Source organism: Phacochoerus africanus, chromosome 4, assembly GCF_016906955.1.
Source record: "Phacochoerus africanus isolate WHEZ1 chromosome 4, ROS_Pafr_v1, whole genome shotgun sequence".
NCBI classification, from domain to species: Eukaryota; Metazoa; Chordata; class Mammalia; order Artiodactyla; family Suidae; genus Phacochoerus; species Phacochoerus africanus.
In genome coordinates, this window is record NC_062547.1 from 9628806 (window position 1) to 9641992 (window position 13187).

At 59.1% G+C, this 13187-nt stretch overlaps 1 protein-coding gene across 1 annotated transcript in view; it reads right to left on the bottom strand.

Annotated features, from left to right (window-relative positions):
- Window positions 1-2062: 2062 nt before the first annotated feature.
- FADS2 (fatty acid desaturase 2) overlaps window positions 2063-13187 on the bottom strand; it is a 35279-nt gene continuing 24154 nt past the window's right edge. The window contains exons 6-12 of the mRNA XM_047775551.1: window positions 11643-11703; window positions 11205-11281; window positions 5316-5413; window positions 4998-5094; window positions 4582-4661; window positions 4011-4136; window positions 2063-3726 (exon numbers count right to left, since the gene is read on the bottom strand). Coding sequence (XP_047631507.1) covers window positions 3675-3726; window positions 4011-4136; window positions 4582-4661; window positions 4998-5094; window positions 5316-5413; window positions 11205-11281; window positions 11643-11703 — 591 coding nt within the window. The 3' untranslated portion in view covers window positions 2063-3674. The remainder of the gene's footprint in view (window positions 3727-4010; window positions 4137-4581; window positions 4662-4997; window positions 5095-5315; window positions 5414-11204; window positions 11282-11642; window positions 11704-13187) is intronic.

Sequence of the window (13187 nt, forward strand, 5' to 3'; positions counted from 1 at the left end):
AATTCCTGGCACATCCCTGCTCCCTCCACTCAGCTGCTGGCTCTCTGGGGAGTGGTCTGACCACGATGGGGTCTCCCACCACGATGGGGTGGGAGGAGCCCTGGGTCTGGGAAACAGGCCTTCCCTTGCAGAGGACTGAGTGGCCTCAGGCCAGTCCTCCCCCACCCCCCACCCAGCCTGTTTCCTCACCTGCGAATGGAGCTCTGGTCCTGTGACCACTCAGGGCCTTGCAGGTTAGGGTCATGACATTGGCAGAGGGTGGGGATCACAGGTGCCCCCCATTCTGTGTTGACCAAGAGCCTCAGTAGAGTATGGGGACAGAAGGAGCAGTGGGACAGAGAGCAGGTATGGGGGGTCCCTGGTTCTGGCCCCAAGGGTAGTACTCCAGGGCAAGGCGGGGACTCAGGTGGGAAGTCGCAGAAAATCCAGGTGGCCATCAACCTGGGCTAGGTCTTACTTGGTGCCCTCATAGCTGCTGCAGTCCTCCCCGCCACCCTCCCCATCCTGGGATCCCGGTTGTCATTGGTGATGGACCCCAGATTTCCAGCTAGCAGGAATGGAGGTGTGTGTGTGTGTGTGTGTGTGTGTGTGTGTGGCTGTGCCATCCTGGGAGTCAGGGTGCCAGCCTAGGCAGGAGGCAGAACACAGGCACAGGTAAGAGGGATGGAAGACCCAAGTCCTTCCAGACTCTAATGGGTGTCCAGGCAGAGCAAGGCCAAGGGCTCACAGGTGTTGAGAGAGACAGCATCCTTGGATCCCTGTAGCCCAGTCCCTTCACTGTACAAATAGGGAGACTAGGCGTTCCCGCTTGGCGCCATGGGATTGGTGGCATCTCTGCAGAGCTGGGACGAAGGTTCAATGCCCAGCCCAGCGCAATGGGTTAAGGATCTGGCATTGCCACAGCTGCAGTGTAGATCGCAACTGTGGCTCAGATCTGATTCCTGGCCTGGAAACTCCATGTGCCATGGGGAAGCCAAAAAAAAGAAAGAAAGAAAGAAAAAAACAAATGGGAAAAAAACCCAAAAAAACAACAAATGGGGAGATTGGAGCCTAGAAGGCTGGGGAGGGTGAAGGACTCACCCAAGGCCATTCAGTGAGTCTTCTGGTTCAAGGCTTCTGGAATCCTACGTCCTATTACAGAGTCCCTGTGCCCACTGGGGACTCACACACAGCTCTTCCTTGGATCAGCTGGCTGTCCCATGCCAGCTATCCTGAGATCACAGGCAAAGCAAGAGGGAAGGACAAGGGGCAATTCTGGAGCCCTGCCCGGCCCCAGCAATGTCAGGAGGGGAGCCCTTGAGGTGCTGGCCCCCTGAACCTCTTGGCCCTTCCATGGCACACCCAGCTTGACCTGTGAGTCCACAGGCAGGTGAGATCAGACAGCAGGGTGGGGACCACTGGGAGGCAAACTGCACAAGTGCCCCTGGCACGTTCCTTTGGACGCTCCGCAGGCTTGAGGGGTCAGACAGACCTAGGACCCAGTCTCCATGCCATTGTCTATGAGCTGGTGATGCTGGGCTGGATGGCAGGTGCAGAGGCCAAGAGCCACACAAGTCTCCAGGGCTTCCCTCGGCACCTTCTGAGACTCTGCCCTGCGCACCTCGGGGCACTGACCGGGTCCAGGAACATTAGCGCACTGACTGGCCACGGGCACAGGTAGGGGGAGTCCGGCAGAAGCCAGGTGACATGAGCTTGTGGCCAGACCAAGAGGAGGAGAGGCACAGGGAATGAGAATGGCAGGAAGGTAGCCTGAGCCAACCCCTTGTTCTCCAGAGACCTTCCATTACGGCTCTAGAGGCATTGGGTTTCCTAGAGCTGCGGAGAGTCCCCAGAAAGAGGAAGGAGGGCCCATTCATTTGGGTCAGTTGCACAAAATTCCTGGCTGCTGGGCACTTCAGAGAAGAGGAAGTTGTCTCCCAAGCAGAGGTGCAGGGTTGGGGCGGGTGCAGGGTTGAGGCGGGTGCCAAGAGGAAAAAAGGTCTGTCCCGACCCCACCTGACACCACACCTAGCATCCGCGTGCAGGGCCTGCAGAAGCACGAGGCCGGGGCTGATCAAGGAAGTGAGAATAAAATTACTTCATTTATTTCCAAAATTGTAGGGGAGGAGAAGCCACATGATAAAAATTCAGATCCGTTCCCTATGGATCCCTTCTGCCTCTGGGAAGGGACAGTGGCCCTCAGGGCCCGCGTGTTCTCAGCAAGGGCCTCAGGCGGGGGCCCTTGCTGCCATGGCGACCCGATGGTCCGGTCCCTCCTGGCTGGTCTGCGCTGGTTCCCGCCCTCCCCTCCCCGGGAGCTACATACTGGTTAGTGGGTTAATTTCCAAACGCAGCAGCTCCCAGCAGCACCAGGCTCCCCACCCTCCCCTCTCACGTTCCTGTCCCCTCGGCTGCCCGGCCTCCGGCCCCAACCCCTTCTGGTCTCACTAGGTTCCCCCCCCCCGAACCCCCAGCTCCTCCAGGACTCCTTCCCTCTCTGCCCCAGGGCGCTTCTGACAGGACCTCCGTGGTCTCAGTGAGGGAGCCCCGCTCAGCCCCCTGGGGGGCCTGGGAGGCTGCGAGGGGCAGGTGGTAACAGGCAGATTGTCACGAGGACCAGTGCCCCTGCCACCCCCACCCCCCCAAGCGTATCTGCAGCAAAAGGTTAAAATACCGGTAAAAGACACAAAAGCACGGAAGACCGTCAAAGAGCGTTTCCACAGGGGCAGCCCCAACACCAGCAGGTGCTATGTGGAAGCCCCTGGGCTCCAGCGCCCTCTTGCGGCCTGGAGGGCCCGAGTCCGCATGCGCTAAGCGGCCAGGGACCGGCTGGCACTGTTTGGCAGGTGGGGGGGCACTTTGGGGAAGGGTCCGATGGTTACAGAATCTTAGGCGTCCCTCCCAACCAGGACAAACGTCTGAACCTGGATGGGGGGATAGGGCCGAGCCTACAGGCCGGCTGACCCCGACCTGGCTGTGGCTTCTGCTGAGCCATTCTGTGTCCTCGCCCCCTTGGACCCCAGGTCACAGGCTCTGGAGGTGGGAAGAGGGCGGGATGGAAGGGCCCGAGCCTGAAGCCCTGGGTCAGAGGGCTCCGGAAGGGCCGCGAGGACACTTCTCTGGGCGCCAAGGCCGGCGCTAGCTGCACTGCAGGCAAAGGGAGCCTGGGGTGAGGGCTAGGGGCCCTGGACATCCGAAGGGAAAGTGGGGCCTGCAGGGATACCCCAAGTACAGATCCCTGGGGGTGGGAGACCCCGCATGGAGCACAGCCACCCCACAGGTGGGTGGCAGGCAGAGAGGTCGGAGCCAGGCCTGCAGGGTCAGGGAGCAGGCCAGGACCCCACCCCATGGACCTCAAGAGAGGGTGGTGGGAGGCATGGGGGCCGGGGTGGGGGTGGGGGGTGGGGTCACAGGCTGCACCTGTGCTCCTCTGCTCTGGCAGATGCTTAGGGGCAGAGGGTGGAGGCAGGGATGCGAGTCCCTGGCTCTGTGCTCCTGGGCCGGGAGGGCCCCAGGAGGGAGGCATGAAAGGCAGTGAAACCAGAGAGCCAAACAGGAAAGACCAAAACAGGAGTCTGGGAGCCAGCGGGTACCGGAGCCTCACGACCCCGCTCAGGACAAAACCCCACCCTTCCCTTCGGCCCGTCACCCCCTCTTGCTCCCCCTTCCCCGTGGGTGCCCCGAGGGCTGCAGCTTCATTTGTGGAGGTAGGCATCCAGCCACAGCTGCCCTGACTTCCTCAGGGACCTGGGAAGAGAGGGGGTTAGGGGCTGTCAGCGACAGGACGAGAGGAGCCAGGGAGTCCGATGGAGTGGGGAGCTGGGAGTGTGTGGGGGGGTCTCCTTTCAGCTCTCAACCAGGGGTCTGTCTGCAGGGCTGCTAGCTCAGGGCTCCCCGGGGGACCCCCGCCCCCCGTAGAAGGACCAAGAGAGGCAATTCCTAGTGACAGAGGGCCTGGCAGGGCACCAGTGCCACTCTCTGCTAGGGGCGGTCCCCTCCCTGTGCCCCAGCGCCCATGACCCCCCCCTTACCCGGTAATGTCCATCAGGGCCCTTAGCAGCGGCTTTTCCTGGTACTCAATGCCATGCTTGGCGCACAGGGACTTCACCAGCGGAGCAATCTTGTGCAAGTTGTGCCGGGGCATGGTGGGGAAGAGGCTGGGGGGGGGGGCCTGAGCGTGAGGGGGTCTACCTCTTCTCCAGGCCCACATGGAGGCCCTGCCCACCTCTCCCTGTGTGCCCACAGGGGTGACTGGCATGTGGAGAGGGGAGAGCTGGGCCCTGGGTTCGCTGGCAATAAAGGGACGGATCCCCCTGCTTTGCTAGACTCCCAGGATCAAGCGAGATGGCCAGCCGCATGTGAGGGGGTGGCCGTCCCTTCGACCATGTGGCACAGGGCACAAGAGCCCCTCTCCTGATTTCAGAGGCACTGGGGCAGCTCTAGGGCCAGTAGGGGGACCTCATGGAGAAGAGAGAATGAGGCAGCCCCCACCTACTGCCCTCTGTCCAGGTGGGGTTGGTTAGTGCCCATCTTCCTCCCACTGTATGCCCTCCTGCCCCCTTGCTCCACCACACCACACCCTGTCAGCCACGCTGTACTCACTGGTGCTCAATCTGGAAGTTGAGGTGCCCGCTGAACCAGTCGTTGAAAAAGGACTGCTCCACGTTGCAGGTGGCTGCCAGCTGTCGGGGAGAGAAGATGAATGGCCTGGGAGCAAAGGCACGAAGGGCCCACCTCCTTCCCACAAGGCCCGGCCTGACCCAGGTCTCATGCTCTGCCCTGATTTCTCAGCCTCCTCAGGTTCCCCACTGGTCCCTCCAAAAGGTCCCTGCCACCCTTTCTTGCCCAGCCCTGCGCCCCCTAGTGGAAGGACACAGGCAGCCCCAGGGAAGCGCAGGATGGCACCGGGCCCCTTGGGCAGCCAAATTCCCTGGGGTGGGGAGGTGGGGGGGCTGAAGACATGGACCTTGGGTCCAGGCTCCTGCAGGGCCCCAGTGGCCAATTCTGGCCATCCTCACCTGGGTGCTGAACCAGTCACGGTAGGGCTCACGGTCAATCTCCATGACAATGTGGTTCATCTGTGTGACCCACACAAACCAGTGGCTCTCCAGGAACCTGGAAGGGAATGTGGCTCAGTGCTGGAGCCTGGCGGGCTCAGTCTCCGAGGGGCCTGGGCATCTGTGCGAGCAGAGCCTCTCCCCACCCCAAGCAGCCCAGGGCGGGCGTGGGGGCGAGCAGAGCCCCTGAACCTTTCCTCGTGGGGCCCTCACGTCAAAGCCCCCATCAGAGCCAGGGCTCCAGGGCCCGGGGATTATGAACCAGCAGAGCTCAGGCACCTGATAAAGTTGAGGAAAAGAATGGCTCCCAGGACACCGTAGAAAGGGCTGAAGGTGATGAAGAAACGGGCATAGTAGCTGAAGGCCCAGGCCAAGTCCTGTGGGAGAGAGACAGTTAGACGCGGGGGTGCCCCACCCTCCCTGGCACCACGTCCCAACCACACGTGTGTGCACAGCACCTTCCGCTCGCCGCGAGGCAAAGGTAGCCAAGAAACCCTAGCGGGCCTCCCAGAAGCTGGGCACTGGGCCCAGGGAGGAGGCAAACACCTGCCCGGGCAGGGTGTGTGCTGCTGACTCTGTCTAGGGAGCTGCTGGGTGTTTTAGCAGCAGGAAGGGGGCTGCATGCTCAGCACGGAGAGAAACAGGGACGCGGACCAGCAGATGCCAGCCATGAGGAGGGGCCGGGAGTCAGCAGCTCATTCGTGGTGGTCCAGGGATTCTGAAGGTTCTCCCTGACCCCTGCAGGCTCACAAACTGCTCACGGGCACCTGGGTCTCCTACCTGGACCCTCACTCCAGCACCACAAAGGCCGGGGCCAGCATCCATCGCCCATTCAGAGCCCGCCCAGCGGCTTCAGACACCGCTGGCCCTCTTCCCACACCAGTCTCCTTCCTCCCTTCCTGGGCAAGCACGTCCCCCAGCTGCCCCCCTCCCCGGCCCCCCGACTGCTCCGCATCCATGGCAACCAGAGCGCCAACCATGCTTAGCTCCTCGCAGATTCTACCTTCCCCCGCGAAGCCCTCCCATCCCACCCAGAGTAGCCCTCCGGGATTGGGAACCGCTCTCTGCTCAGCTGCCCTGACCCAGCTTCTTCTGACCTCAGGGCCTTTGCACGGTTTCCTCTCCCCCATCATTTCTCCCCAGAGACTCTTTGGGGGAATGATTAGAGCGCAGGCTCCAGGTCAGGCTGCTGCCGGCGTTAATTACAGCTCCATCCAGTTCTGTGTAGCCGTAGGTAATTTTCTGAGCTGTGCCTCAATTCCTCCATCTCCAGGATGGGAAAAGAACATCCCTCCCCACTACCCCCAGGGGTCTCCATGGTTTCAAGGTGTGGCAAAAATAAGCACAGTCCGAAAGCAGGCGATCCAATGACTCCATCCCGGTCCCTGCAGCACTTAGCTACCTAGAGATCTTCCTAAGATGCAGATTGGATCGTGCCACTGTCATCCTCAAAGCCATCTCGGGCCTCTTTCCTGCCAGGGACAGAGGATAAAATCCAGCCCCTCAGTAGGACACACGGACCCCTCACATGCCTGCGCGCTGACCTGGCCTCACCTGCAGCCAGTCTCTCGCCCTGTGCGCCCCCCGGCTAGAATCTGCTGCAATGTCTGTGTCTGGCTGTATCCACCTGGAGGCTCCTCTGTCCCTTATCTGCTCAGCGACCTCATCCTTCAAAAGAACTCTGTTCAGTTAAGCTCCACAAACATTCAGCGAATGCCTTCCCTGTGCCAGAGGCTGAGTTAGGTGCTGGGGTTAAAAAGGAGGTCCTTCAGAAGCCCGGCGTCTGGAAGGATAGACTTATGGAGACCCCTTTGATACAATACGGGTGGAAGGGCCCAGGGGGTTACAGGGGTGATGGGAGCGTGGCCCATGTCGGGCGGTCTTGACATGATTCCGATTTAGGAAAAGCCTCCACGAGAAAGTGATGCCCGAGGTGGGCTGGGACACACCAGATACCAGCCAAGCAAAGAACAGCGGGATGGACGTTTGCAGAGGGACAATAGGAAGAAAAGCCCAGAGCCGCGAGTGGGCAGGGGTGGTGTTTGCATACAGATTATAGGCTCCCTGTAGTCCAGCCCAAGGGCTGGAGGTGGGGGTGGGAGACTGGTGCCAGGTCACGTCTGCCTGGAAGAGTGACCTCTACCTCCACCGGCAAGGAAGACCCACGGAGGGCTTTAAATGACAAGAACATAGTCCCACTATGTTGCACGGTTTCCTCTCCCCCATCATTTCTCCCCAGAGACTCTTGGGGGGAGTGATTAGAGCACAGGCTCCAGGTCAGGCTGCTGCCGGCGTTAATTACAGTCCCACTTCTGCTGAGAAGTTCCTGGGGCAGGGACTGAGCCCGTGCCACAGCAGTGACAGCACCAGATGCTTAACTGCTAGGCCGCCAGGGAACTCCCCACTTAGATCTTAAAATAGACCTCTGCCAACTGCAGGTGGGGTTGGGTTATTCCAGTGGCCCAGGAATGAAATGATGGGCAGCCCAAACCAGAGACCCGCAGCACTGATGGGTGTAGGTAACAGATGCCAGAACTATTTAGGAGGCAGAGGCAGCTCCATTTGAGGACTGCTTAGTCGTGAGGAATCTTGGCTGGTCCCTGGAGTCACTGCCATCCCCTGAGGAGGAAGGGGGTTGGTGGAGCCATGGGAACGGGAGTCAGAAGGGCCAGCAGCGGGCAGAGGGCAAGACCTCGGAACTAAGGTGATCTCTAAGGGGAAGGCGGAAGCAAATATTTTAAGCTCTGCTCCTACTTTTCTTTCTTTCTCCATTTTTTTTTTTTTTCCCTTTTTTGGCCACTCCTCGGCATATGGAGTTCCCGGGCCAGGAATCAGATCTGAGCTACAATCGAGATCCAGTCTGCAGCTGTGGCAACACTGGATCCTTAAACACTGTGCTGACACCAAGGATCGAACCTGCATCCCAACGCTCCCAAGACACCGCCAATCCTGTTGTGCCACAGCGGGAACGCCTCTGCTTCTCCTTTTTTGTTTTGTTTTTGGTCTTTTTGTCTTTTTAGGGCTGTACCCGTGGCACATGGAGATTCCCGGGCTGGGGGTCGAATCACACCACCGCTCACGGCAATGCCAGATCCTTAACCCACTGAGCAAGGCCAGGGATCAAACCCTCATCCTCACGGATACTAGTTGGGTTCGTTAACCACTGAGCCATGATGGGAACTCCTGCTCCAACTTTTCATCATCTTCATTTTAATTCCCTGTTTGTGTCTGCGGTGCAGCAGCATGCACCTGTCTGTTAATGGAGGGGTCTGCTTATTTTTGCCCAGTGAAGCATGACCATGGGACCACTGGTTTCAGGGGTAAGGGATGGAGGAGATGCAGGAAAAAAGAAGGGGAGGAGACCCAGCAGAGGGGGAGGAGACCCAGCGGATGGGGGGAGACCCAGCAGAAGTGGGACTTGGAAGCTGACAGCAAAAATTTCAAGAAGGAGCAGTGAGTGGTCTCAGATACGACAGACCCCCAAGAAGTTAAGGCCTGGGAAACACCTCAAGGATGCAGCCACTGGCAACGCTGGCTGGATAATTCTCGGCGGAGGTGGGGGCTGTCCTGTGTGTGATAGAATGTTTGGCAGCTTCCCCAGCCAGAAGCCCAATAGATGCCAGTAGCACCTCATCCCCTACCCCGACCCTGTCCGAAGTTGTGACAATCAAAAATGTCTCCAGTGGAGTCCCCGCTGTGGCGCAGTGGGTTAAGAATCCAGCCACAACGGCTCAGGTTGCTGCAGAGATATGAGTTTGATCCCCGGCTGGGTACAGTGGGTTAAAGGATCCAGCAAAGCTGGATGTGGCTCGGATTCAATCCCTGGCTCGGAACTTCCCTATGCCATGGGCGCAGCCAAAAAAGGAGATGAAGCATCTCTAGGTATGGCCAGATGGCCCATCAGAATTGCCCTTATGGAGGATCACTGGCCCGGGTCACCGCTGCCTTGGCAGCTACGCTCAGTGTTCGCTGAGAAAACCACGGCACAGGGCAGGCCTCTGCCCCCTGCAGGCCCTTAGGCGGAGCGCTGGGTCGGCCCCAAGCCTGGTTGCAGTGTGGCTCCTGTTCTGTAGAAGGAGCCCAAGCTTGAACCCTAATCCCCGATCACATTTCCCTGGCTGTGCCACCTGATCCAATTCAGCCTCAGAGTCCGATTCCTTTTCTGGTGTCCCCAGGTAATGCTTTGTTCCTTAGGGAACAAACACGGTCCCCCCCCCCAAAAGGGGGGGGGGTTAAATATTCATGTCAGAAGTCATCTTGCCAGAGAAGCAAATGAAAGCCCCCCCAGCAGCAGCATCATGGTCCTTTTTTTAAGCTGTGGCTCCTTCCAGGGCCCAGGTAAGCCCTGGTGGAAAGAGCAGTCACCACAGAGGCAGGAGATCTGGGTTCAAATTCCCAGCACTTAACTGATCCAGAACCTCCTTCCCTCTGGCGCGCACCGGCCTTGCTGGCCAAACAGGGTTAAATGAGACAGGGCAGGTGGCAGTGCTTAACTGTTCTTTGAGCACGGCAGGGACCGATTCAAGAGCATGTCCTGGGCATAGGAAAGGTTTTACCAGCGCAGGGCTGGCAGCAACTTCAGAATCCCGCCTCCTCCCCAAACACCTGCTCCTGAGTCCCAGGCCTGGCTGTCTCAGCAGAATCAATGGGCCCCTTTGCCCATTATACCGAGAAAAATATGTAAGACAAAGTACTTCAAAGTCCTTAAAATGCTATGCAAACACAAGGTCCTGTTAGTTGAGAGTGGTGGCCGTGGCATAGGGACGCCTGGTTCTAGTGCCTGCTCAGTGCCACCTTGGGCAAGCCCCAAACGCTCAGAGTCTCGATATCTTCATTTATGAAACTGCGTTGTTGTTGTTGTTGTTTTTCTTTGTCAGCCACACCCGAGGCAGGGAAGTTCCCAGACTAAGGATCAAATTTGAGCTGCAGCTGTAGCAACGCTGGATCCTTAACCCACTGCACTGGGCCGGGGATTGAACCTGCACCTCTGCAGTGACTCAGGCTGCTACAGTTGGATTTTTAACCCACTGTGCCATGCGGGGGACTCAAAAAAGAAAAAAAAAACAAACCCAGGGAGTTCCTGTTGTGGCTCAGCAGGTTAAGAACTCAACTAGTATCCATGAGGATGCGGGTTCAATCCCTAGCCTTGCTCAGTGGGTTAAGGATCCAGCGCTGCCGGAAGTTGCAGTGTAGGTCGCAGATGCGGCTCGGATCTGGCGTTGCTGTGGCTGTGGCGTAGGATGTCAGCTGTAGCGCCCATTCGACCCCTAGCCTGGGAACCTCCATAGGCGTTAGGTACAGCCCTAAAAAGAAAAAAGAAAAAAAAAACAAAGACAAAAACCAGGGGTACCTACTAAGCGACCACCTGCTTGGTCCCAAGGGTGGAAACCCGGGCTCTGTCCCCATGAACCCCTCAAACAGGCTCTGCCTAGGGTGACGGGTTCATCCAGGGTAGCCCACCCTCCCCCGCAGAATCACGCCCGCAAATCTACATAAAGCCAAGGATCCCCTGCGTGGCCCTCTCCAGGGTCCCTTTCTCTCTCTGGAGGTAGAATCCAGGGATTCCACAAAACCAGGTGTTATGGGCTGGATCTTGTCCTCTGAAAGGAGGATATTGAAGTTGTAACCCCCAGGACCTCACAGCGTGACCTTATTTGGAGACAAGGTCACTGCGGATGTGATTCATTTAGATGAGAATTAGCATGGGCCCTAGGACTCACCCCCCCAGAATGGTGAGTCTGCACTTTTAACAGAAGTGCCACTCCGTCTGTGGCACTTTCTTATGCAGCCTCAGCAGACTAAGGGCCCGGCCGCTCTCCACCGACCAGCCGGAGTCCAGTGTGACCTAGTCACGGGGTCTTAGGGGCTGCACGGGGGACACAGGAGGGCAATGGCTGGAGCGGAGCCTTGGCTGGATGGGCTGCCTGGGACTCATCCCGGCGCCTTCAGGAACTTTCTGAGGGGCTCTGCCAGTGGATGCCCCAAGTTGGGGGGGGGGGAATCTTGAGGGTTGGGTGCTATGCCCTCTCTGGCTCCTGGCATTCTCAGAGCAAGGGACAAGGGGAGAGAGGCCGGACCCCATCCCCCCACCCCCCACCCCCGCAGGTTCCAAAGGTCCACGGGCCCCAGGCACCCTCCTCCCCACCCTCCCAGGCCGCCTGGACTCACCACCCAGTCTTTGCGAACAATCATGGTCATGATAATCTGGTACTGGAAGTACAAGGGGATAAGCACCGGTGGCCCAACTGCAGAACAGCAAGAAAGCAGAGTCGCTTGGAGGGGCCTGCCCCACCCGACCAGGGTGAAGGACGGCAGGAGCCAGGGGCAAAACACTGGGATGCCACCTCCCAGGCAGAGGCAGCCAGGGCCCTGGGGCTGGAGCAGGGGGCTGGGAGCAGACAGCACCCACTGGCACCCCACCCAGGGATCACCTCTGGGCCTATGTCCCTTTTCTATCCTGGGCCAGGGCAGTGGGGCGGGGGGTGGGGGTCGCCCAGGATGGCCACGGTGGTCCCTTCTCCTCTGACAGGTCAGGAGGGGAGAGAGATGGCCATGCTGGGGTGAGAAGGGGGTCCCGCTGGGGTTGGGGGGTGCCCCGGCACTCACTCAGGAAGAAGTACTCGTGCTGGTGGTTGTAAGGCAGGTATTTCAGCTTCTTCTTGCCGTACTGAGAAGAGAGCAGAGATCATGAGCCTCCAGGCCCCCTCAGGCCCCCTAAGCCTCCTGTGCCCTCCTCCTCTGACTCTGCAGCCACTGTCCCTTCCTCCTGCTCAGGGGGTCTCTGTTCCTCTGCACTCCTGGCCGCTCCGGCTAACACGCTCTCAGCCCTCACGGAGTGAGCTGGTGCTGCCAAAGCTGCAGCTCAGGGTCAGGTCACTGCCAAGGCCACTGGAGAAGCGGGCCGGCTGCTATCTGAACCCAAGAAAGCAGACTCAGAGCTCATGCAACAGGCACTAAATAAATGTTTGCTGAGTGAATGTTCAAGAATGCACATGGGGTGGGGGCCTCAAGACACCCAGAGGGAGCTCCTTGACCAGCCTCCACCCCATCAGGAGAGAGAAAAACTGCTGGGTCCCCCAGAGGTCCCCTCCCCAGGGGCCTCTGCTCTTTCCAGGCTGAGCCTTTTTTTTTTTTTTTTTTTTCGGTCTTTTTGCCTTTTCTAGGGCAGCACCCATGGCATGTGGAGGTTCTCAGGCTAGGGGTCTAATCGGAGCTGTAGCCACTGGCCTACACTAGAGCCACAGCAACGCCAGATCTGAGCCATGTCTGCAACCTACACCACAGCTCACGGCAACACCGGATCCTTAAGCCCCTGAGTGAGGCCAGGGATCGAACCCGCAACCTTATGGTTCCTAGTCGGATTTGTTAACCACTGAGCCATGACGTGGACTCTCAGGCTGAGACTTTTCACTCGAGGATGCCAGCAGATCAGAGGAGGCCACCGCATGGATGCTTCAGCCACACCTGGTCACCTGGTCCCAGCCAGGGCCCCCAGAGCGAGGGGGGCTGGGAGGGCTGGCTGCATGTGGGCATCCTCACTATACAAAGTGGCTCAGGCCACACTAAGCAGGAGCGAGAGTCGGGGTGGGGCAGCCTCGGGCCCCATAGGGTCCCTGCAGCCCCTTCACTCCAGGATCCGGCCCCCTAGGGACCAGCCCACCCTGATCCTTGGGGACAAACAATGCCACCTGCAGAGGAGCAAGTGCTCTCACCTGCGATGCTGGGGGGCCAGGCAGGGAGCCCAGGCCTGGGCTCTGCCGTCTCACCAGCGCTGAGACCCTGCACGAGGCACTTGGCCTGCCTGAGCCCTGTTTGACATCTAAATCACTGGTGGTTAAGAGCTGCCAGTGAGGAGTTCCCGTCATGGCTCAGTGGTTAACGAATCCAACCAGGAACCATGAGGTTGCGGGTTCGATCCCTGGCCTTGCTCAGTGGGTTAAGGATCCGGCGTTGCCATGAGCTGCAGTGTAGGTCGAAGACGCAGCTCAGATCCCGCGTGGCTGTGGCTGTGGCGAAGGCCAGCGGCTACAGCTCCAATTGGACCCCTAGCCTGGGAATCTCCATATGCCGCAGGTGTGGCAAAAAAAAGGAGGAGCCAATGAGAATATGGGCATAAATGCCAGGGGCTGTCTCCTGGGACACGGCCCCTTA